General features: G+C 45.6%; 1 protein-coding gene across 1 annotated transcript in view; it reads right to left on the bottom strand.

The window, feature by feature from the left end:
- The window catches only part of LOC147665999 (tyrosinase-like), a 259,243-nt gene extending 243,304 nt beyond the window's left edge, over positions 1–15,939 (bottom strand). Inside the window, exons 1-2 of the mRNA XM_086949337.1 lie at positions 15,539–15,939; positions 8,579–9,023 (exon numbers count right to left, since the gene is read on the bottom strand). Of these exons, the coding sequence (XP_086805463.1) occupies positions 8,579–9,023; positions 15,539–15,879 (786 nt within the window). The 5' untranslated portion in view covers positions 15,880–15,939. The remainder of the gene's footprint in view (positions 1–8,578; positions 9,024–15,538) is intronic.
- Between the last annotated feature and the right edge of the window lie 9,192 nt (positions 15,940–25,131).

Genomic DNA, 25,131 nt, shown 5'->3' with positions numbered 1-25,131 from the left:
TGTTAGAGCCTTAGATGTAGGTGAGTAGTAGGTTTATTGTACTTCCCTACCTAATACCACTTTATTAAAGTGATAATAGATATGGAAATGTATTTATATTTTTTTAATGTTTTTTCAATTAGGTTTATGGAGTTCTGCGCTTATACCAAGTAAGCATCATATTTTATAGAAAATGTTTTTCTAGTTACGCAGTATTTGTGCGGTATTTTGTAAGTATTCCCATGGTACTCAATACACTATTTTACAGAATTAAACATGTTAAAAATTGAAAATACACCGTAGTATACTATATATCTGAAATAGTGGTGTATTCTAGAGTTTTAAAAATATTTTAAGATTTCTTTATTTTGATTTTTTGTAAGCATCACTGTACTATCTAGGTAGTACTGCTGTACTCCGTAACATTTTTTTTTAAATGCATGGAAACTAATAATTATTTTTCCATACCTATTACCACTTAACTAAAGTGACAATATAGAGATAAAACAAAAAACCTAATACTTACCAATATCTAAGGCCCTAAGCTGGCACTGGTAAAGAGGCCTTAAAACAACATGGATGTCTTGAACTTTTGTAAAGGCAGTCATTATCCAAGCAGATATTGACTTCCCGTCACTATGTACAGCACTAGTTTCACCAACATTCGTGAAATTACATGAAAGTATCACAGTCGCAGACCTCACAAAGTTTAAATGCCATATGACTTGAAAAATACTTACACTACTTATCTGTAGTACACAAAAAGAATCGTGTGCGCACCATAATGTATAATCCTGCCAATCCGTTCAGCTGTTTCATATATGGCAACATTTTAGAAGATGAAAGCTACAGATTATCTAAAAATAATGGGGAGAAGGTATTCCCCTAGTGACTTCTATTGATGCATAGGAAATTTTAGGCTGGAGACATAAAAACACAAAACAATTTTTTGCCTCACAAATCTCATGCCTGATTTAGATTTCAGCGCTCCGTACATCATCTCCTTGTGTTTGCTTTGTTCGCCCTAAGTTGGCAGAGTATGTCCAGAAGTGGGTCCCTTGCTCACTTTGCAGCTGGGAGTCAAGCTAGCCTGGCTGATGAGGGCTGTTAGACCGAAACGGGTCCCAGGATGCTTGATTCCGTTCCAGGGAAGACATGGCTTGGCAGTTCGGGCCGGACTGTTTTCATGAGGCACAGGGTCAAGACTGATTTGCATATAGCTGTGTCTGAACTGGGGTGGCGAAGGGAGCTAAAGAACGATGATAGATTCAACCCAGATCTGTGGCTGGGGGTGAGTGTCTGAAATGTTTCAGCGTTCCGTTCATCATGTCCTTGTGTTTGCTTTGTTCGTCCTAAGTTGGCATGGTATGCCCAGACGGGGAAACGGCCATTACTACGCGATTTTTATCACGAGTAGCCATTGAATCGCATGCGTTACAACGCATGAAATGTAATAACGCGTAGCCATTACTACGCATACCATTTCATCGCATGCGCTTTTATAACGCATATGATGTAATGGCTATCCACATTGTTGTGAGGAAACTGAGACTGTTTCCTCACAACGACGTGCACCGCCCCTCAGACGACGCTCGAAGCAGGAGAGAGGAACCACAAGGAGAGTGAGGTAAGGGGGATTGCGCTTGGGGGTTACTTTTGTAGGGTTTAGGGTAGTGGGGTTGTGTTTTACGTTTTAGGGTAGTTTTCGGGTGTTTGAGAAGTGTAATGTTGTGTTTTAGGGTAGGGTCAGTGTTTTAGGGTTTAGTGCTGTGTTGTAGTGTTTGTGTAGTGGAGTGTTTTAGGGTAGTGTTGTAGTGTTTGTGTAGTGTTTTAGGGTTAAGGGTAATGTTGTAGTGTTTGTGTAGTTTAGTGTTTTAGGGTTTAGGGTAGTGTTGTAGTATTTGTGTAGTGTAGTATTTTAGGGTTTAGGGTAGTGTTGTAGTGTTTGTGTAGTGTAGTGTTTTAGGGTTTAGGGTAGTGTTGTAGTGTTTGTGTAGTGTTTCAGGGTAGTGTTGTAGTGTAGGTGTAGTGTTTTTGGGTTTAGGGTAGTGTTGTGGTGTTTGTGTAGTGTAGTGTTTTAGGGTTTAGGGTAGTGTTGTAGTGTTTGTGTAGTGTAGTGCATTAGGGTTTGGGGTAGTATTTTAATGCTTGTATAGTGTAGTGTTTTAGGGTTTAGGATAGTGTTGTAGTGTTTGTGTAGTGTTTTAGGGTGGTGTTGTAGTGTAGGTGTAGTGTTTTTGGGTTTAGGGTAGTGTTGTAGTGTTTGTGTAGTTTAGTGTTTCAGGGTTTAGGGTAGTGTTGTAGTATTTGTGTAGTGTAGTATTTTAGGGTTTAGGGTAGTGTTGTAGTGTTTGTGTAGTGTAGTGTTTTAGGGTTTAGGGTAGTGTTGTAGTGTTTGTGTAGTGTAGTGCATTAGGGTTTGGGGCAGTGTTTTAATGCTTGTGTAGTGTAGTGTTTTATGGTTTAGGATAGTGTTGTAGTGTTTGTGTAGTGTTTAGGGTAGTGTTGTAGTGTAGGTGTAGTGTTTTGGGGTTTAGGGTAGTGTTGTAGTGTTTGTGTAGTGTAGTGCATTAAGGTTTGGGGTAGTGTTTTCATGCTTGTGTAGTGTAGTGTTTTAGGGTTTAGGGTAGTGTTGTAGTGTTTGTGTAGTGTTTTAGGGTAGTGTTGTAGTGTAGGTGTAGTGTTTTTTAATTTAGGGTAGTGTTGTAGTGTTTGTGTAGTGTAGTGTTTTTGGGTTTAGGGTAGTGTTAAAGTGTTTGTGTAGTGTAGTGTTTTAGAGTTTAGGGTAGTGTTGTAGTGTTTGCGTAGTGTAGTGTTTTAGGGTTTAGGGTAGTGTTGTAATGTTTGTGTAGTGTAATGCTTTAGGGTAGTGTCGGGCGGTTGTGCAGGATAGTGTAGTGTTATTGTAGGGAGAGGACTGGGGGTCGGAGGAGGGTTTTGCAGGGGCAGGGTTGTCACTTACCTTGCACACTTTAACCATGAGTATAGCTTTACCATGCATGCCTTTGCTTTGTAATGGCATGCGTGGTAAAGGCATAGTCGTGTTAAAAGTTTGCGATGTAAAGGCATGTCGTTGTCATTGACATCGCAAAGTAATACCCGCGTTGTAATGGCATGCGTGGTATTGGTATGCGATGTAATGACATACATTCGCCCAGGCGTGGGTCCCTGGCTCGCTTTGCCACTGGACTCAAGCTAGCCTGGCTGATGAGGGCTGTTTGCCAGAAACCGGTCCCAGGATGCTTGTTTCCGGTCCATGGAAGACATGGCTTGTCAGTTCAGGCTGGACTGTTCCCATGAGGCACACAGTCAAGACTGATTTGCATATAGCTGTGTCTGAACTGGGGTGCCGAAGTGAGCTAAAGAACGATGATGGATTCAACCCAGATCTGTAGCTGGGGGTGAGTGTCTGAAAAGTTTCTGCGCTCCGTCCATCATCTACTTGTGTTTGCTTGATTCAAGGTTATTGCCATTTATGCAGTTTTATCCCTACACCAAATACAATAGTCTATGGAACATGCATTGGTGGAAAGTGCACTTTGAGACCCCCGTTTATCTTGGCACCCACTCAAGGATTCACCACAAAAATGTACATTATCACAAAATGTAGAAAATGACATAGGTCTGAAATGTTTTGTGGTAATTCACCAAATGGTTAATAGAGAGCAAAAATCTTAAGAATTCCTATCTCTGGGAATACTAACTATAACTATAGAGCGGCAATCATATTTAATGTGATTTCTTTCTTTTTATCTACTGTATTTGTTATGTACTTGTTTATTGGTTTATGTAATCATGTAACTATGAATGGGTCTTTTAGTTGTTCGTGTAGTGATTCTGAAACTTTACATATGTATTCAAGTTTATTTTAGGGGTTCCTTGCAACTTTTAGTAGGATTGTGCAACATATGAAGGCCAAAGTGAATGAAAGCCATTCCTTTTTGTTGTTACAAAAATTGAGATGATTTTTTGGATTACTAGTGGGCAGTTATCATGTCATCCATATAGTAGTTTGCATAGCCAACTGCTAGATCACTTTTCCATTTTGTGGCACATGAGTGCATAAGGAAAAGGTTTTTTGTTTGGGATGCTGGCCACAGTTTTGTTTTTGTGAGACAGAGAGCATGCAAAGAAAACTTATGTAGATTAAGAAGTGTTCTATTTGTTATGTATGTGTTTATTTGTTTCCATTAGCATGTGATCATATATGGGGTTTTCAATTGTTCATGTGATAAAGTTGAAGCTTTACATATGCAGTCTTGTTTTTTTTGGGGGGGTTGCTTTGCTACTTTTAGTAGTATTGTGCTACAAAGATATCACTAAGTTTTGGCCCATAAAACTCATAGCCATTTCATAGCATTGCTTGCAACAGCAAAAAGGATCATCTACTTGGTCTAATGTACATAGCTGTTAAATTGTCCTTACAATCCTATCAGCTGTTTTGCAGCTATGTCCAAAATAAAAAGTCTAAGTAAATGCATTGGGGTCAAAACCTGTTTTGTGGCCCCCTTTTTTCTTTGCACCTCATTGACCAAACACTGCAAAACTTTCCATCCTCTGCCAATTTAACTAAGGAAGTAAGGGCTAGATGTAGGTAAATCTTTTTTACCGATTCTAAAATACTGCATTTTACCGATTCAGTATTTTAGAATCGGTAAATTAGATGTAGGTAATAATTCGGTATTTTTTACCGAATCGGTAAGATTCGGTAATTACCGAGTCGGTATTTACCGATTCGGTAATTGCCATTCATTCCTATGGGCCTCCAGGCCCATAGGAATGAATGTCAATTACCGAATCGGTGAATACCGATTCGGTAAAATTGTGAAAAGGTCAAGGGTGGCAGGGTGTCACTTTGACACCCTGTTGTGCCCCTGATTAGTGCTTGTGTGCCATGTGGCACACATACATGCCCTAAGGGCATGTATGTCTGTCACATGGCACTGGTGTACATGCACAGATTTGCATATACACAGGTATTCGTTATTTACCACCAACTAATAGTTGGTGGTAAATAACAAATCCTTAAATCCCTGTGGCACTGTTTACAGAGCCACCTACATCTCAATTCAATTCAATTTCAAAACTTTATTCGGTTATTAAAACAAAATAACCATAAAAGTACAATTAAAAATCACAATTAAAGGATTCTTACAATACACCCAAAATAATTCCACATAGTTCAGATTACAATTGATTTTCGTGATTTAAATTTTTTTTTAAGAAATGAGGAAATAAATACGACACTTAAAATACTATTGAGCTTCTGTACAGCTAAAAAAGCAGGGCGACAGCGATTAATTTCCATAGTCTTCAGTGATGGAACAACCCACATTCGTCTAGGTACAGTATAAAATTTGCAAAAGAAAAGTATATGTATATCCGATTGAACTGACAATTCATCACAGGGACATTTTATCAAAATTTTAGACCAATCATTCATAACTGGAAAGCTGAGTAACCGAAACAACAAATTCAGTCTAAAATGAATTAATAAAAACCTTTCATGGTCACTCATTGGTAAATTCAGGTATGGCTGTGCATTCCTAGAAAACACAATTTGCTCGTGGGCTACTACCGTTATTTTCTTCATTTCGGTCATAGTTCTATTTTCATGCAGGTAGGTCATACATTTTTCTTTAAAAATCTTTCTAGAGATATTAAATAGTGAAGATGGTTCTGAGAAATAATGCCCCATGCCCAGTGCCGTGAGGAATTTCCTTACATAACACAGCCATCTTATTTTACCACACTTCTCTAGCCCAACCGCATTGTTCATAATCGAGCGATTCAATCCGCATTCGTCAACTGTCCATATTCTATGCTATAGTAGGACTGGGGCTGTCTTTACAGTATCTTCCAGATAAGACTCCCCAAAATCCACATGACAGACATATGTAGAAACACTCTGCGGGACGGCTAGAAGATATTTCATAAAAAGATTTTCGACCACCTGCAGAGAGTTCACATTGGCGTGTCCCCACAGACCTGCGCCGTATGTTACAATCGCAACACAAGTAGCTTTGTATACAGTTAACATTTCCTTGATTGGTTTCCTCCCTATTTTACGGCTAAAATTCTTTAAGGCCATGATTGATTTGCAGTACAATAATTTCCTAGTATTAATAGTGGTGTTCCATAGGCCCGTACAATCAATTAAAACTCCTAAGTAACAAAACGTTGGGGTGACGTCAACTGGGGTAGTACCAATATAAACTGCCTTTCTCTTTTTTTGTGCACCCGATCCACAATACATGGTGAAGGTCTTAGAGCAATTAATTCTCAGATCTAGCCTTATCATGAATTCAGAAAAGGAAGTAACCAGCCTTTGCATGGCCTGCGGTGTTCTGGCCATCAGGACAGCGTCATCCGCGTACAGCAGAGTTGGTATTGGTCTTTCCCCCACCATTGGCATGTCCCTGCACTCGGTCGATAGTATATTCTCCACTTCATTGATGTAGAGTGTAAAAAGAAACGGAGCCAGGACGCAGCCTTGGCGTACACCCCTTCTGATTCCAAAAGATTCGGTACATTCACCATTTTCCCCAAATCTAACTTTGGTGGATGCTCCTGCATAGAGTTCCCGAAGGAGGTTTATAATAGAAATGTCTACCCCCATGTTACCCATAACCAGCCAAAGTTTACTGTGCGAGACACAGTCGAATGCAGAGGTGAGATCTACAAACGTTAATAACATTCGACCCTCCTTGGCTTTGGTATATTTTTCAGTTAAAATGTGCAAATTCAAGCATTGTTCGATTGTTCCAAGCCCTTTCCTGAAGCCGTACTGTAAATCGCTTATTATTTTATTCTCATCCGCCCATGTTTGAAGTCTGTTTTAAATTACTCTTCCGAGAATCTTGAGAGTAGAGTCCAGGAGTGATATTGGACGATAACACTGACAGCTATCTCGGTCGCCCTTTTTAAATATGGGTACTATCAAAGATTGGCACCACGAAGGGAGTAGGCCCTTGTGTAGAGTGGCATTAAAAAGGCGTGCAAGGATCGGGCCCATAATTCCCTATTGTTTTATATTGTTTTACATCTCAAAATACAGATTCGGTAATTTTACCAAATCTGTAAATTTACCGAATCAGTAAATTTACTGATTCTGTAAAATTACGGAATCTGTATTTTGAGATGCCCTGCATCTCAGTATCCAAATACCGGTCGGTAATGGGCGAAAATCGGTATTTTCGGCCGTTACCGACCGGTATTTGGATACCTACATCTGCCCCTCTGTCTGGAAAGTTTGCCGAAAATTTGTCAAACAGATGCAAAGTTATTAAGGGGCACAATTCCATGGAATTCATATTGCTGGTAACCCTAAACTATAATTCCAGAGTGTGGGTTGTGCCATATTATACATAGTCGTTTCGAACCCATACATTTTGTTAAAGTGTAAAGAAAAACTATGATTATTCTCAGTTAACTTTGCTTGACACCACATTATTTCTACTTTCACCTTGTACCCATATAGCACCAGCATCTTTCAGACACCATGGTTGTATCCACTCAAGTAACATACAGCGTATTCTTTCAATTCAGAAAGAATCCCTGAAGCTCATGCAGCTTTCCCATTTCCTTGGCACATCACAGCTGCAGTAGTCCATCCTGCTTATTTGTTTTCTTGTCTTCTTAGTTTCTACTCAACAGTCCTAAGTGCTTTTTAGATCTCACCTAGACAGAGCATATGCTGTCTTTTCAATACATTTTATTTACATACAGTGGGATTACAGTCTGCTCATTACTTACCATTGCTTGCCTTCTGTGTCACTCTCATTTACCTGCTTCTATATTATGTGCACTTACCGGTGTCACTTTTTGTTGTGGTCCGTGTAATCCTCCCCTGGGGCATCCCCCAAGTACTTGTGTTCATCTAATATTTCTCTTGTGGGAGCAATGTGTTCTTTATTTTCAAACCATGCCTGTGAGTGCAAGTGTCGCCCATGTACTGAGTTGTATCTTGTTTCCGTTATTGCCCGTTTACTTTACACTTTAATTTTCATGTATCCTTTTTTACATTACTTTTGTTGTTCTTTATGTTCCCCACTTCTTGCTTGACTCGGTCTTTCATATACTTTTCCGGATCCCAGCCTTCTTTGACTGCATCCATAATACACTTTCACGTATTGCGTTATTACAGATTCACTACTTACGTGTTACTTTGTTTCCTTCCCACCACCTCGTCGCTGGTTATTATAATGTTATTGTTCTCCCTACCCCCCCCCCCCCGCCCCCCCGCCCCACCCCCCAAAAAAACCTGCCCCGGCAGTGTTTCATCTCCCCTTGGGGTACAATGCGTCCCTCGCACCCCTGACTTACTGTACCACTGTACATGCTGTACCGTTGATGGTTACGCCCCAGCATTACAGGATATTTAACAGTACATCTGCCTCCTATTACATCGATCATTGACATACTGCCCCACATGTCATTTAATACCTTCTGGTCACACCAGGTCATGTTCAGGGCAGCCTCACCTCCCCTGCACACCCTCTCTCCTTTCCCCTCTCTCCCTTAAAGTCTGGTTTACTGACATAAAGTATCTAAATCTAGATGAAGAAGGTATTTTATCAGATATACATTCAATACATACCTTCCAGTCTCCAAAGTAGGAGTTGGGACTGAGGAGGGCTGAAGGCAAATTTTCTCCCATGATCTTGTTGGTACAGATGGTACAATTGTCATCTCTGCTCCAGTCGTAGTAGGGCAGCCCAAAATCTTCATCTCCTGTGAATCTTTGGATTTCATTCTCCAACAGCAGAAGAAACATGCGGTGCCAGACGGGGAAAGCAGGGCCTCTGTGGTTGAAGTTGGTAGTGCCATACACCGTGTTATTTATCAGCAGCTGTGCTGAGGCATAATAGTGCATCCACGTGAAGATGTCATAAACAAAGGCAGTCTCAAAGGTGTATGTGTCTCTGTCGTGCCGGTCTCCACTCGTGAGGATAACATAGTCTTCGCTCTCTGTGTGCTTCAAGAGGCTGAGATAGCCAAAAAACGTCATTCTCTCAATATTAGTGAAGTCGCGAATGTCCTTCCTAGTGACATTCTTTTTTTTTTTTCAAAATTCTTTATTGTCAGGAAATTAGAAGAAATAGCAGTACATCATTTGCAAGTGTCGTAACTTAACTGCAGGTAGCTCCCCCGGGTGGGGATAGCATGCAACATAGATTACAATAACAGTTGCCGATTTCACGCAGGGCTGGATGGACAAAGGTTTAACAGATAGATATAAGTCACCTCACGCCCAGTTTCTCCCCTTCTTCTAATTCCCTTCCCACCTATACAGTTCCACGGCAGAAGGTTATTATTTCTCTTACAGTGCATGAGTGGGTACATACAAGAATAACGAACTCTATTCCTAAAACCAAAACAGTCGTCATCACCATATCAGAGTCTGCGTACGTTCTGCTTTACCATCTCACAGGTTAACAATCAGCAATTCGCGTATAGCGTTAGTGCGTGCAACATTCCCCCTGGTCCCTCCCTCGTTCACAGTATTTCTCGCTCGCCACTAGTCTTCTTCCTCCTCCGAATCGGAGTCTTCACCCTCTGGCAAAGCCTCACATGGGTCACCTCTATAAGCGTTCCACTTCAGCCATACCCGGTTCCACTTACGTGGGCAGGCTCTTATCACATACACTGCCCTTTCCTTGATCATGAGAAGGTCCATATTTCTCACCCACCCCGCCACCGTAGGTAACTCCGGAGCCCCCCACCTTTGTGCAATGTCTCGTTTGGCCACTGTCATTGCAAGGGTGACCCACACTTGTTCGTATCTGTTCAGGTCCGTAGGCTCCCAAATGTTCAGTAGGCACCTGCGAGGTTCCGGCAGGACAGACACTTTCATGGCTTGAGAGACGGTGCGCATAATTTGGCGCCAGAGTTCCCTTATGCGTGGACATTCCCATAGCGTGTGAAGGAGAGTTCCCTCCTCCCCGCAACCCCGCAGGCAGTATGGGTGCTGCGCCCTATGTATCCTGTGCAGCAGTGTGCGAGTGTAGTAGGTGCGGTGGAGCACCTTGAGCTGTATCAGGCGGAACCTAGCTGATATACCCACCTCCCTCGGGGAGGCTAACGCTTCATTCCATTCCGTTTCGTCCATGTCATCTAGCTCAGCTACCCATTTCTCCTTAAGCTTGAGTGTGGGATCAGGTGTGTTGTTAATTAATTTCTTGTATGTGAGTGAGGTCGCCTTTTGTTCCATGTATTCGGTGAGCAGCCTATCCTCAAGGGGTGAGGACTCTGGGAGTGTCGTGTCTGGTGGGATAGCGCGCAATAGTGCATGTCTAATCTGAACATAGCGAAATGTTTCAGTGGGCCCGAGGCTGTATTGCTGCTGGAGGTGCTGGAGGGGAACAACCGTGCCCTTGTCCCAGAGGTCTCCGACCACTGAGATGCCTATGTCATCCCATCTCTCAAAGCCTTTACAGGCCCTAAGTGCGCCCAGTGCCTTGGTGTCCCAAAGGGGTGTCATCTTAGTGATTTTCCCTGTCCACCCCAGGCGTGACTGCGCCGTGTGCCAGAGTGTCGCTGTGTGGAGTGTTGGGCCCAGCAGGGTCTTCACCCTCTGGCGGTCGTACAGTACAGCTAACATGCCAGTTGTCCCTAGTTGCACCCAGTCTGCTTTGTATGCGGGATCATTTCTGGATGCATGAATCCATTGATTAATTATTTTCAGCTGCGCTGCCCAATAATATAGTTGGAGATCCGGCAGTGCAATACCTCCCTCGTACCAACTCTTCACTAGTTTCGTCTGCGCTATACGTGCCGGCCCGTTATCCCACAGCAGGCTGGAGACCAGCGCTGCCACTCGCCGGAAATATTGCGGGCTAACCACATGTGGAGAGTTCTCCAATACATACAGAAACCTCGGAAGAGCCATCATTTTATAGAGAGCTGCTCGCCCTAAGAGGGTCAGCGGCAGCGTAGCCCAATACTGGACATCTGTACGCAGCCTCTGCAGAGGCGGTTGCAAATTTTCGACGTAAAACCGTTTTGCCTCTCTCGTCACATAAATACCTAGATATTTGAAAGAAGAGGTGGTCACTGTGAGAGGGCAGGTCGCCGGCAATATCGGGGCTTGTCCGGTTAGCACATAGAGCACCGTCTTGTTCAAGTTTAGGGTGTATCCGGATGCTTTACCATGTTCGTCGCAGAGTTCTAGGAGGGCTGGTACCCCGCTATCCGGGTCTGTCATGTACACCAACATGTCGTCAGCGTAGAGGGAGACCCTGTCCTCCCATCCATCGCCCCACTCGATTCCTCTAAACAACGGCGTCGCTCGTAGCAGGATCGCCAGTGGCTCTAGCACTATTGCAAACAACAGGGGTGACAGTGGGCACCCCTGCCTCGTTCCCCTACCTAGTGGAAAGGTGGAGGACAGATGTCCGTTCGCTACTACCTGCGCCATCGGCCGGGCGTAGAGTAATCGCACCCATGCCACATATAGGGGCCCGAAGCCCATGCGGGTCAGCACAGCAAAAAGGTATTCCCACTCGACCAAATCAAACGCCATTTTAGCATCTAATGAGAGTATCGCTGTCTGTTCCTGAAGGAGATGCGCCCTTGCCAGCACCCCGTGCACCCTGCGTAGATTAAGTGCCGTGCTCCTATGTGGCATAAAGCCCGATTGGTCCGGGTGTATCAGTGTAGCGAGATGTTTGGTGAGGCGGCTGGCCAGAAGTTTCGCCAGGACCTTCGCTTCTGCATTAAGCAGTGAGATGGGTCGGTATGAGGCGCAATCGGTTGGTGGTTTGGATGGTTTCGGGATGGCCACAATGGTGGCCGTGCGCTGATCTAGTGGGAGCAGTGACTTCTGTAGGCTGTCTTTAAACATGTCAAGGAGTGGCTTGGCCAGGACCGAGTCCATTGCCTTGTACCACTCCACCGGGATCCCATTCGGGCCTAGGGCCTTGCCGGATTGCAGCGCCTGTATTGCCAATTGGATCTCCCCAACAGTCAGGTCTGCGTCCAGTTCCTGCTGTGCCTCTGGTGAGAGTACCGGGACCTGGATGTCGCGGAGCGTGTCCAGAGCCTCTCGCTCAGTGACTTGCCTCGTCGGCGTGTAAATGTTCTGGAAGTGACAGGCTAGAGTCTGGACTATGTGCTCCGGGTGAGTTCGCAGCGTGCCACTCGAGTCATAGAGCCCGTGGATCCCTTTGTTGCTGCCCCCCCGCTTATCCAGCCACGCCAGCATCTTTCCTGCCTTGTCGCCCACGTCATAGATCCTGTGTGCTGTGTTCGCGAGGTGTCCCTTTGTGATCACTGTAAGGTGTGCCTGATGTTGCTGCTGGCGAAGCTGTAGTGCATGCAGTGTCTCCGGATTGGGGTCTGACATATGCGCAGTGTTTGCCGTGTGTAAGGCCGCCTCTAGCGTGGCCAGTGTAGTCCTGGATTCCCTCTTATGCCCAGTAATGGCAGATATGGATGCCCCCCGGAGGACCGTCTTATATGCCTCCCACAGAATCGAGGGCGAGGCCACCGACCCAGTATTCTCTTCGAAGTAGTGTGTGGTTGCCGACTTAAGCTTCTTTTTTATGCCAGGGACCTGCAGATAAGTGGGATATATCGGGTATATCCTACCCCGCCTATTCTCCTTAGTGGAAATGTGTAGTGCAACCGGGGAATGATCCGAAATGCCCCGTGGCATAATGTCAACACTGTCCACCAAGCTCAGTCCCACCCCCAGAGTGAAAAAGTAGTCGATTCGGGAGAGGGTGTTGTGTGGTGCGGAGAAGTGTGTGTAGCTCTGCTCTGTTGGGTTCAGGCTACGCCAGACATCCATGAGGCCCATAGCAGACAGAAAGCCCTGGAGCGTGGCGGCTCCTCTCTGGCGGGCTCGCTGGGGATAGGTGTCCAGGAGAGGGTCCGCTATGGCATTGAAATCCCCCCCCATGATCACATCTCCCTCCGGAAGATCAATAAGGAATCGGCTAAGTGCCGGGAGGGCCGTAGCGTGGAGCGCGGGGGGGATATAGACTGATACCACATTCAAGGCCCTACCCTCCCACTGGCCTGAGAGTGCTGCAAACCTGCCTTGGTCATCCGTCTTGTGGCCAGTGACCAGGAAGGGGGAGCTGTTTTTGAGGAGAATCCCCGTGCCTCTGGAGCCCGAGGTGAACTCGGAATGCACCGCCATGGTGTAACCACGCCTATTCAGGGCCTTACAGGTGGTTCCCGCTAAATGTGATTCCTGTAGCAGCACCAGGTCGGACTTAGCGCGCTTAATTGTTTGCAGCACCAAACCCCGTTTTATTTTGTCTCCCAACCCTCTAACATTCCAAGTAAGGAGCTTCAGTGGGGGCGTTATAGTCGTCGCCTGGGTACCCATCGCTGGCGTAGCCTGATTATGTTGTGCCATGAGTATGATTCAATCAAGGTCTCCATTGTCAGGAGGAGAATGATACCAGAGTGTGGAGGAGGTGCACGCCCCCCATAGTGTGTGGGGTCTGTATGCTCCGTGAGATCGCAATAGTGATGACAGTGACCGTGTAACTTAACTGTAACTCGAACTTCAAAACCCCCAACCCATCCCCCCCTCCCTGCTCCCCTGCACCACGGACGAATCCCCGCCCGCATCCCCAACTTGGCAGAGTGCTTGATTCCCCCCCCTATCTAGTCTTACTTGCTTGTGGGGTTGGTGAGTCCCCTACAGGCACCGGCCTGAACCCGCCCTACTCGGTTCCATCGGCCCAAGGTCCCAAGTGTAGTGATCAGTGCTTGATGCTTCCAGCGTGCTCCATCATCCCCTGTTAGGCTGTCCCGAGTCAAAGGGATCCCTTTCAAGATCGGAGTCCAGTCCCCCGGCGGCTCCCTGTTCAGTGGTCGGGCTGGGCGTGCGATGCTCCGGTGTTTTCTCCTTACGGTGATCTTGGCGGTCTTTGCGCGGGCGTTGTGGTTTGCCCGCCGGTCTCCAGCCGTCCAGCCATTCTCGCGCTACCTCGGGATTGTCAAAGAACCACGTCCTTCCCTCGGCCACAATCCGCAGTTTAGCGGGGAACAGCATCGAGTAGGGTAATTCCCTGTCCCTCAGAGTCTTTTTTACTGCATTGAAGGATTTTCGCCGCCTGGCCACCTCGGCAGTGTAGTCCGGGAAGAACGCCAGCGTGGAGTTTTGTATCTTCACTGGCGGGGCCACCCTGGCCGCTTGCAAAATGGCGTCTCTATCCCGAAAGTTGAAGAGTCTGGCCAGTACTGGTCGTGGTGTGGCCCCTGGTTGTGGTGTACCTCCGGGGACTCGGTGTGCCCTTTCAACGGAGAAGAAGGCTGATAGCCCTTTAGGCTGCAATTTGGTCTTGATAAGGTCCTCTATATACAGGTCCATGGCCCCCTTCCCCTCCGATTCCGGAAGGCCCAAAATACGGACGTTGTTCCTTCTGGAGCGTCCTTCCTGGTCGTCCAGCTTTTCCTGAAGTTGTTTGGTGGTCTTTTCGAGTCGTTCCATTGCCACCTGCAGGTCCGAGGTGTCCTCAATAAGAGATTTCGTGACCACCTCTACTTGTGCCACCCTCTCCGATATCTTCTTGAAGTCTGCACGAAGCAGGGTCACCTCCGTGGAGATTGTACCGACTGTGGCCTGTACGTCTGTGAGGGTTCTCATGATGGCCTCCAGGGTGACTTTCCCAGTCCCATTGGCGTCAGATGTGGCTCCGGCTGAGTGCCGACCAGGCCCCTGCGAATGACCGGTGTGGGTGTAGGCAAATTTGTCCAGCTTCGATTGCGTTGCCGACGTGCTCCTCGTGTTCTTGCCCGCCATGATGTCCTACTGGCGCTGCCCGCGTCTATGCAGACCTTCCCCCGCTGTAGAGCGTCAATGCAGCCGGTTGGGAGAGCAGGATTCAGGCTCGCTTCAGCCCGTAGTGCGGCTAGTCTGCTGCTGCCTTTAAAAGCAGTATAGGGACTGTCCTTGCTCTGCTCGGAGGTCTTTGACTCCGTGTACTGCCACTCCTGCACGTGGAGCGCACCGATGTTTATGGCGGTCGCAATGCACCTCCGGAGGCTGGTGCTTCGATAGTGTGGGCAGCCCCCTTGGTCAGTGGCAGTCCGGGGCGATTTTTAGTGATGTGGGGGGAGGGCTCGCCGATGTAGGCGCCGTCTGCCTGCTCGCGCTGCTTTCGTTGGGGTGCTTCCCCGATGATGTGTGGGTCCCCCACTGACCTTGCTGCAATCGGCGTCTTGGGCGAAGTGCGCTCTCAGGTGTAGTGCCGTATGGGCGCCGAGGCTGAGCTCACTGGTATTCAGGGCGGACCGGTCGCCGGCTATTTCCGTTTTTCCCCGGCCGGGTGAGGTGCACTTCCGGTCGGCTCGTCTCCGCACCCAGGGCCGGTGCTTCCGAGTCTCTACAGGCCGCTCCTCCCCATCGACGGACGGGGCACTTCTCGGTGCCGGATTGCCGCTGGAAGCGATTCTTTCTGCGTCGCTCTGGTCCCCGGGGCCGATTTCACCCCTTCAGGCAGGTTGTTGGTCGGATGGGCATTCGGATTTTTATGCGGGCCGGAATGCCTCGCGGAGCTCCCTGGTTAAGCTGCCGCCATGCTCGGCAGTTGGCCACGCCCTCCTAGTGACATTCTTGAGTCTATCACAGTTATCCCCTCGGTAGCCAGGCGCGCACCGACCACAGTCAAACCCGGAGTATTGTGGTTCGCATGTACAAAGCATAATGAAATAATCTAAAGGCCAATGGAACCGGTCATCATCGACCTGCGGTTTGTGCAAATCCGAAGCTAACTTCTCGCACCTGCCCCTCCCTGACTTTTCTCCACAACTGCTGTAGTCCTTCCACATTGGACAGCATGTCTTACTATCAATGACCTCCGGAGTGGCACACGCCTTGGGGAACTGGCTGCGCACCTCGCTGAGGGGAAACACAAAAAGGAAAAGTAACAGCCTCATGGCTTCTTCACCTGTAGAACTAGACAAGGACTCTACCTGCGCTGCTGTCAGAGTCTGTCTCCGTTTCATGACGGCGGGTTTTATACCGACCCGTGTACGCCCAGCTGTGAAAGGGCGCAGCTCTTATCTCACTATGAGCCAGGCACGCAACACCCATTGGACTCACCGGGCAGCCCGGGATGAGACAGATCCCGGGCACACACAGAGCCGCACCCGAACGTTTTACAAGTCTTAAAAAGACCATTTGAATGTTAATTAGGCCTTGCAGTTTTTTCACCCCTTCTAAGAGCCCCTGCAGCTCCACTCTGCCTACTGATTAAAGGTTCAGCCCCCCCCTGAATTTTTTTCTTAGCCCCCCCATCCCCCCCCCCCCCCCGAAATTTGGCTCTACTTGCGCCTCTGCTATGAGCAATATGTAAATATTCTCTTGAAAGCTGCAACATGGACGGCCACCTTTGTGGTCTGACACACTTTGGCTAAAACAAAGTAACCCAATCTGGCCTGGTAAAAGTGAGCTCTGACCGAAGTAAAACAGTTAGCATAAAAGTCAGCAGGCATAAATGTGCCACCAGGCGTCTACTAAGGCAAACCTATCTCGAGGAGCTAGTTGAACTATGGTTGATGCTTCATGGTACAGACAAACCTTACAGGTTGTAGGGTCTGGATCCTCGAGAGCCCAATCACATGAGTGGTCACATTGAAATCCTCTTGGCAGGCTTCTCTAATAAGTAGCTCGTGCGCCACTGGCAGTTCTCTGGATACCTGTAAGTATCTCTCCTGTGTGCAGCTCATCCTTCTAAATAAGAAGCTGTGGCTAGCTTGCATTAATACATGTACTCCAAAATTGTGAGTATCGGGGATGTAAATGTGTGTTTTTTCCAGCACGCCCAAGCTGATGTTTGTATAAAAACAACTGATTTTCGAAATATATTTAAAGCCAATTTTTTTAGAAATAAATCATATGGCGCTGAAGAGTGTTATTGCTAATATTAATACCTTGGTGCAGACGCATAGCAGCCATGGCTGCAATGTATTACCCATGAAGAGGCATTCCAAATTGGAAAAGCCTTTTTTTTTACATTTCTACAAGTAACCTGGCTTGCTGCACTGAGGAGGTCACTGCCAGTAAGCTTGCATATGGTGGCCCAGGGCAATCTCGTCTGCTGTAGTCGCTATTAAAAACAAATTCTACCAGTAGCTCGGGATGATTTTCTTTGAGCATTGGAAGCTCCTATTACAGAAAACGTTGGAGACCCCTGACCTACTCTAAGATTAAATGTTGAACATAGGAATGTAGCTCTCTTGCTTTGAATATTAAATGCCCTTCCAGACACCACAGATATGGAACCGTGCTGAGAGTGGTAAATGTTCTAGCGAACCTAGCCTAACAAGTTTAAGGACCAACATGATCTAGAGTAAAAAAATCTTCCATCTTTTACCAAACTTATTTTTGCCACAAAGCTTGCGTCCTACAACTTTCTGGGGCTCCTCCTTTGGACCTTACTCCCTACTGAAATAAGTCAGACTTTTCACTTCTCAAGTTCAAGACTGTACTCAGATCTGACATACACACGCTTGAATGGAGCATGGCTAACAGAAGTTACCATTCCTGTTCACTGTACGCTATAGCATAGTATGTCTCGTTTAGTTTTTGATACTAACCTATCACACCTGTACACCCTACTCACCGAATTCAATGTTGGTCTATGTGGGACTGTTTTGTCGCTCTAATAAATGTATCCATAAATATATACATGCTTATCTATGATCAATCACTTAATATTAAAAACTAAATAATTGTCAAAATTAGGCTTGTGAAAACGATAGATTTCTTTATGACCCAAAGTAACTGTATGTCTTGCCAACCTAGTTGGATGTATTTTCCCTGAGACCCGGAGGCTGGGGGTGGCATCCTACAAATTGGTGCCCCCAGGGCTCAGGAGGAGTCTCATGATGTGTGTATGCGTGACAATGAAGAGTTAAATTAAAGTAAGCCATTATATTGCTAAGGGATCAAGTCTATTTTAGGTAGGATCCCAAACATTGTCATGGGCACAGCTTTATTTTGACCGCAATAATTGTGAGATGCTAAGCATCCATTGGGGAACCATATACCCACAGTGCTGGCCATTAAGAGGAACATTTTAAAGTGCAAGACCCAAATATGAATCACAATGTCAGCCTACAAAATATAGAACAATATATCCATTTCAAGAAGACTTGATATTATGAGTGTTCTTGATAAAGTCATTACTATACGTTTTTCTCCCATCTTCCCATAGGTCGGACAACGACACAGGAACTCCTCCTGTTCCAGTTCCTGACCCCTCAGGTTGTATTCGTTAAACTCCCCAGCCCACCTTGGGCTCTTTTTCAAGTTTATGAGCACTTTAGGTCCTGACGAATTGCCGTGATGGCATGAAACATGTTGACCTGATCACTAATGAGGGTTGAACGGGTCTCCCACACATAGCCTGGTTGAATCCCCATACCCCTCTCCTTTTTAACAAGGTAGTTAGCTACAGGAATAAAATGCCCAGAGTAGACTATACTAACCTTTTTTAAAATTCACTACACTCCACGCTCACTACTTTATCACTTGGGCCCCTCACACACACTCGATCAACGGCCAGGAATAAAAGATCTCCACAAAAGTGTAGCACCCTGTGCTACCCTTCAGGCATTGCAGCGCCGGCTTGACGCAGGAGCAGGAAGCCGATGATGACACAAAACAATCGGTTGGTGATATGACAGTAGCCGTAAAACCAACCTGTTGTGTGAGGTTTCCCTAATTCCGACAAGGGACACTTGCCCCTGACTTCCACATACAACCACACCTGGAGAGTGGAAAGAAAACCACTCCTCTATACCAATACTACCCCCTTGGGGAACTTTGTGCATCTGTTTTGAATAGTGTTTGATAGGACGCGCACACTGGACCCCTCTAAATATTGTCCCCCCCTGTCCCTCCTTGTTGTTTACTGTTCTTGATAAAAACATTGCAACAGTAGTTGACTCTCAGCAAACCTTAGCCAGATACAGAACTGCAGCCTTCAGTCATCTCACTGGTGTCTTGGAGGGCATGCGGCCTTCATCGCCACCTCAGTTGTCTCCACCGGTGTGTTCTATTGCAAAACATTGTGGTCATCAGCGAATGAGTAATAGCCATGCCACAATGTGAAACAATGAAGGTATTAGTGAGGATGTTCTGTTCCAACTCCTTCTTATTCCTTTGTTTGCTATTATGTCACCTTTTCTTTTATCTAACGCACTCTTTTAAAATATATCAATATGAGGAATTTGTCAATGATTTTCTCGTTATAAGCATCCCTCTTATGTATTGGGAGTTGATTTTCTTTATTCATAGTGCATATTATTTCATTTGCTTATGCATCTTACTTGGTCTAGCTATGCTTCTAGGTAACATCTGTAAATGTGCTTTCTGTATAACAACAAGCATTTGCAATGCAACAAGTCGTGCATTTGAGAGAGTTTAAGCTATTGCCATTTTAAATGACAATGCCTTTTATTTATCTGTTTTGATAATTAGCAAATAATTTAAAGGCATTGTCATTTACAATGCCAATAGCTCAAACTCTTGTAAATGCAAGACATATTTCATTTAACTTTTTCATATATTTAGGGCCAGATTATGAATTTGGCGGAGTGCAGCGTGACCTCCCCTCCACCGCACTGCCAAACCAGCGTGAGAATCACCTGCCAAATAATTACTTTTTTTTCCATTGGCGGGCGATCCTTTAAAATAGGCACTGCAACAGGAATGTCAAAGGAAGTTCTACCATGACATTAACTCGAAAGTCCATGACATACTGGAACTTCTGTGCATGCTCACAGGAGGGCACATGTTGTGCCCCCCGCGTGCATTCACAAGGCATGAGCACAATCTTTCTTTCATCTCCACCACTGTTTTCATGAAGGAAAGACCTCCATGAAATCAGTAGCAGAGATGAAATTTGTAATATGCTAGGCTGGACTGCAGTGGTCTCGCCAATCATATAGATGCCTCTTGACCACTGCGCAACCACCATGGAACAGCGGTTCCCTGGCAGTCAGCGGTCCCACGCAGGCAAAACCTCTAGGGTCATGATGTGGCAGTCGCAAAACGGCCACCTTTGCGCCACCACGAGTCTTGAGGTCCTCAGAGGGCCAGAGTCGTAATTAGGCCCTAAGAGTGGCATACCGGTGGCCCAAGGGGATGTAAATAAGCCCCACGGTGTGATAAAATGGCGCATGCATGTCCAGCGCTAAGACTAACAGTGAAATACTGCTGGGTTGGATAAAAAGACTGCATGAGGGCATGGCCACTGGACAAGAAAGGGAATACCTGATCTAAGCACAGTACAATATTGAGGGTCTAAATGAGAACCTGCTCGCATAATACAATCTATGCACATTCCTAGATGCGGAAGGTGCCCATGTGATAACGTCGCGTGAGCAATCTGAAAGAGTTAGTTGTGTTAAAGTGTCCCTCCTTATTACATGTTTGCGTTATCCTTAGTATCTATGCACGTTCGACAAGTGGTTGGGCCAGTTTGTGCCTTTAATGGGTGCTTGCCCTCCTGAAAAGTGCACCTCTTGTCCACTTAAGGTATGGCCTGGGCCACTGGAATTAGGCGGCAGGAGAGGGCCAAATTAGGTGGCAGGGTTGAGTAAATTATGAGTATGCTGTCAGGACAGTACCCTACTGGATGAAAATCAGCTGACCTGGTTTAAACCGAGTGTCACTGCTTTTCATAGTTATTGCACCACTTGGCCACTTGATGGAGCCAAAGTATTCCAAACCAACAGCAATTTAGGCCAGAGAAGGAAGCAGCTCGGAACGGGAGTCACATAAAGTGTACCATTGGCACTAATGCAAGCTAAGAAAAAATTCCCTCTGTAGCACCTACTTTGGAAGTAAAAGCAACTATAGTTTCAACACAGTAGGCCACGGTGCCACTGCTATTCACTACTGCCAGGTACGTCCCCGCAGCTACCTACCAGTGCGTCAGATTAAAAATACAATCAATTCAGAGAAGGAAATACTCAATAGTTTTCAACAATTGAAGAGATTCCTATCATTTGTATGCTTTCCTGTTCTTATATTCCTGAGCATGTGGTCTCCTGCTTGAAGTATTATGCGTCACACTTCTTTATTAATTAGTGGTTTTTTATCTGACACATGTTTTGCTGATGACCACTTTTTCTATGCTTAACATCTTTGTGTTAAATGTTTTGAAACCAAGGTCCAGCTCTGCATCTTATTTCTCAATAATGTAAATCAATCCTTCAAGAATATCAGGGCGCTGCTCCTCTGTGATAGTATTATATACAGGCTTTCTTGTTCAGTCTCTAAACTTCATAATGGGGCTCACTGTTATGAAAACGAGCAAGTTCTGAATATTTTTAAGCTATATTATGGGTTCCGAGCCCATGTGAAAGTCTGTAGAGTGAATTAACACTCCAAATGAAGAAGGTTGGTGTGGGTGCATCTGGTGGGTTCTGCTGACACGGGTATGGCTCTTGGTGAGATGATGTCTTGACCAGCTGCTGTGTTGTTAGTTTTGCAATGTTTCCTACTGTTAAGTGCTATGTAATATTTGCATTGAGGGAATGCTTGGTGATAAGAATGAGAGGATGGTGGAGCTGGACCCGTAGATGAAAGGGGTGTCTCTTTTACTAGGAATTCATTTTGTAGTTCTGAAGAAATGACTAATGTTATTTCAAGGTCATGGCAGTTCTAACTTTCTTGTCTGTTTCCTTAACACATTCCATCTAAGGCGCACCGTATTAGGGGGCAGATTAGGATTGCGGAAGCCACCGCCGGCCCGGAGGATGCGGAAAAAACGCAGCGGACCCACCAAAGACCCACTGCCACATTAGGATGGCTGGTGGGTCCTGGTTTCTGTCCGTAGCTTTTCCGCCGCGGTTGGCTTACAACCGCGGCGGAAAAGACCTAATATGGTGGCGGTGTCTCTCAGACACCGCCAGCCATATTAGGATGCCCAAAAAGACATGCTTTTCCACGGCGGGTTTTCCGCCGTGGAAAAGCATACGGAGCTTCACTGCGGGGGCCCGTTGCGGGCCCCCTGGGTGAAAGGGGGCTAGGGGGTGCACATTGGGGGTACCTATGGTACCCCCCTGCATTTGTATGCAGTAATCGGCAGGCACCGCGCGGTGCTTGCCGCTTTCTGCATACAAATGCAATGTATGCATTTTTAACATTGCGGCGGGTGCAGCTTGAAGCCGCACCCGCCGCAATGTTAAAAATAGAGGATGTGACCGCCAGGGTGGCGGTCACATCCTAATTGGAAAGGAGGGAACTCCGCAGGCCATGCGGAGGTTCCCTCCTCCTCGATGGTCGCAGACGGACTCAAGTCCGTCCGCGATCATAATAAGCTCCTAAGTTTGAGAACTACCTTTGCCTACATTACTGACCGTGTGTAAACATGTCTTTAGAAATGCTGAAGATTGTACAGATTACAGGAAGCAACAATGCAAAAAAACAACACATCTCCAAGGAGATGGAGTACATGTAAATAAATGCAGAAATAACGGGCGTTGTCTTAATGGTATTGTAGTGAACGCCTCAATCAATCAGCTTAAGCGAGAGCTGCCACTTGAACTAGTGTACTTCTGAACTGTGTAACAATAACAATTTCCACAAAACGAAAGGCTAATTAATGACAAGGAATACTATGGGAGCGGGATGTGGGTCGTTGCCTAATCTGCAGAGCAAAGGAGAAAATAGAAAGAAAGATCTGATGAACATGTGAGACAACCCAGAGAGCAGGGGAAACTGAAAAAATGAGCATGAGAGAAATGTAAGAAAGGATGATAGAAACAGATGGCTATTAATAGTAAAGAAAGAACTGGAGGAAAAATAAAGGATGAGCAGTGAAATAAAATGAGAAAGAAAAGGGGGGGTTTTGGGGGTGGCTTCGGTGTACTGGAGAGGTTGTCAGAGGCAGGATAAAAAATGCCTACGAATGACACATGGTTCTCTAAGGACTTCTGGTCCTCGACTAGAACGTGTCTGGCCAGGGACGTATCTACTCTGACTCTCCGGGGTAGAGCACCTGTCTTGAAGTAATGTGAACCTTACGGGGACAGGTCTCAGGTGCGCCAACATTATTCCAGAATCCATAGGAACATTTGTGGACGCAGTTCCATTTCTCTGCAGCCTCCTGCAGAGTCCATTGAGAGGTGAGTGTTGTTTTGTGTATCATTTTTACCAGGCTCCTGTACACCTCAGCCCTTCAGGCTATCAGGACGCCTCCATCCCGGTCAATGCTATTTAATATTTGTGAAATTTTGGAGACTAGCGGGTGTGGATTATTTTATGCAGGGAGACCCATCGTTTTGTGTTACCCCACTGGCCTGTCACACCCTTAGGAAGGAGCTGGTGTTCTAACTGTTCAAGACCCCATGATACTCAGAAGGTGGTTCACTTTATCAAAAACGGCCTTAAAATATTTAGGGAATGTGTACATTGCTTGTTGAGACTGTGGCAAAGTCCAGCAGAGAGCGTGAAAATGCTGGAATGTTCCTGGTTTTCCTTTCAGACGGAGGCAGCCGAAAGTGAACATTAACGTTGCAGGAACAGTTGTTTTTTGACACCTAGTATAACTACTGATTTGATGAAATTAAAAAAGCTTGGGGATGTACTTACCAATACATCCTCCCTACTTTAACCTCTGGAACTAGTCGTCATATACACCTGTCCTACCTATTTGGAACTACTGTAACAATGTCACTCAGGAATTTACTTTTTGCGTGTACAGATTCACATCACTACTACTCATTGCGTTCTACCCCCACTCATCCTAGCTCTAACCCTTCCTCCCTACATTCCTTTCTGCATGGCACCTATCTTTTTGAGCAGGCCCACTTGCTAGCCCACATGAAGAACACCCAACTAAAAAGATCTATTGGAGCCTGCTCCTAACAACAGCCACTCACCTAAGGTGAAAAAAAGGTCCACTTGACTGCATTCTTAGATTTTTACAGGTAAAGATGGCAGCTGTAGTGGACATAATCAAACAACTGGAGCCTGAAAACACCCTTGTCTACAAAGGATTCAGCATAATTGGTGTGGATGTGAAACAACTCCTCTAAAGTAGGCTAGGCGACACTTTTAGTGACTTTGGCACTGCGACATGTTTCCTGATAGAATGCTTGCCAGTTGGTAGGCAAAGAAGTTTTGAGGACCAATTCAGGAAATTTTATTTTACAATGCATGAGAAATGGCTAGCAATGATGCATAGAAATGTACCGTCACCAACCATGGCGTTTGAAGTCAATGAAGCTTCACTTTGGTACTCTGCACAAGTCTTAGATCCCTTCCATAAAGGGGAATTTTCTCCAGACTTTGAAAATTACAGCTTAATTTTCCTCTGAGGGCATATGCATCCAGTTCAACGCATATGTTGCAGAACCTGTCTCAGAGAATGTCAACCTTTAGGCGCACCAGTATTGGCATGGAAATCTACGTCAGTGGCCAGAGTTGGAAAATTGCGTATTGGCTGTTTTGGCGTTGCTAGTCTCAAGTGCCAATGTCGAGAGGGCCTTTTCACAAACAAAAGTTTACATGGGAAGGAAAGAGAGCGCGAATGACCAAAGAGTCACTGAAGAAATATTGTATGGTGTACTACAATAAGTTTGACTTGTAAAAATTTATTTGAACCTCATATACACTTACTTACATTGTCTATTTGCCATGCATCAATGAAGAAAGCAAGCAATAATAAAAGCAAAGCTTTCCATAAACACCGGTAAAACACGGTTTCAGTTGTTTTTATGGTGTGAAAATGAGTAACCACTGAAAAGCACTGTTTTTTGAGTTATTGAAATCACTGGAAAACACTGAAAAACACCACCAGAATTTACCGGAAATAGAGACTGAAAACAGGAAAGCCTAATTATGAGGCAAGAAAAGGCAAATTATGCTGCATAATGCGTCACATTTTTTAACAGTATTACATCATTATTTTGTACCTTTTACACTTGTTAACACTGTCCGGTAATTGGGTGCACCTCATTAGTACCAGTTTAATACCCAAATATAACAATAAGAAACAAAAAAGGTGACCAAGCAACCTTTGCATAACACCTTCCACTGCGCAATATCACGAGCCGATACGTTTTTAATAACATTTGAACCGTTTACGCTAGTAATTTTTTTTGTGCTAAAATCTTCAGATTATGCAGCAGATGATGGATTATGTGGCAAATGCAGCACATCTCAAATTA

Source organism: Lissotriton vulgaris, unplaced genomic scaffold (genome assembly GCF_964263255.1).
Source record: "Lissotriton vulgaris unplaced genomic scaffold, aLisVul1.2 SCAFFOLD_1002, whole genome shotgun sequence".
NCBI classification, from domain to species: Eukaryota; Metazoa; Chordata; class Amphibia; order Caudata; family Salamandridae; genus Lissotriton; species Lissotriton vulgaris.
The sequence above is the reverse complement of the archived record's forward strand: the minus strand, read 5'-3'. Positions and strand labels throughout refer to the sequence as shown.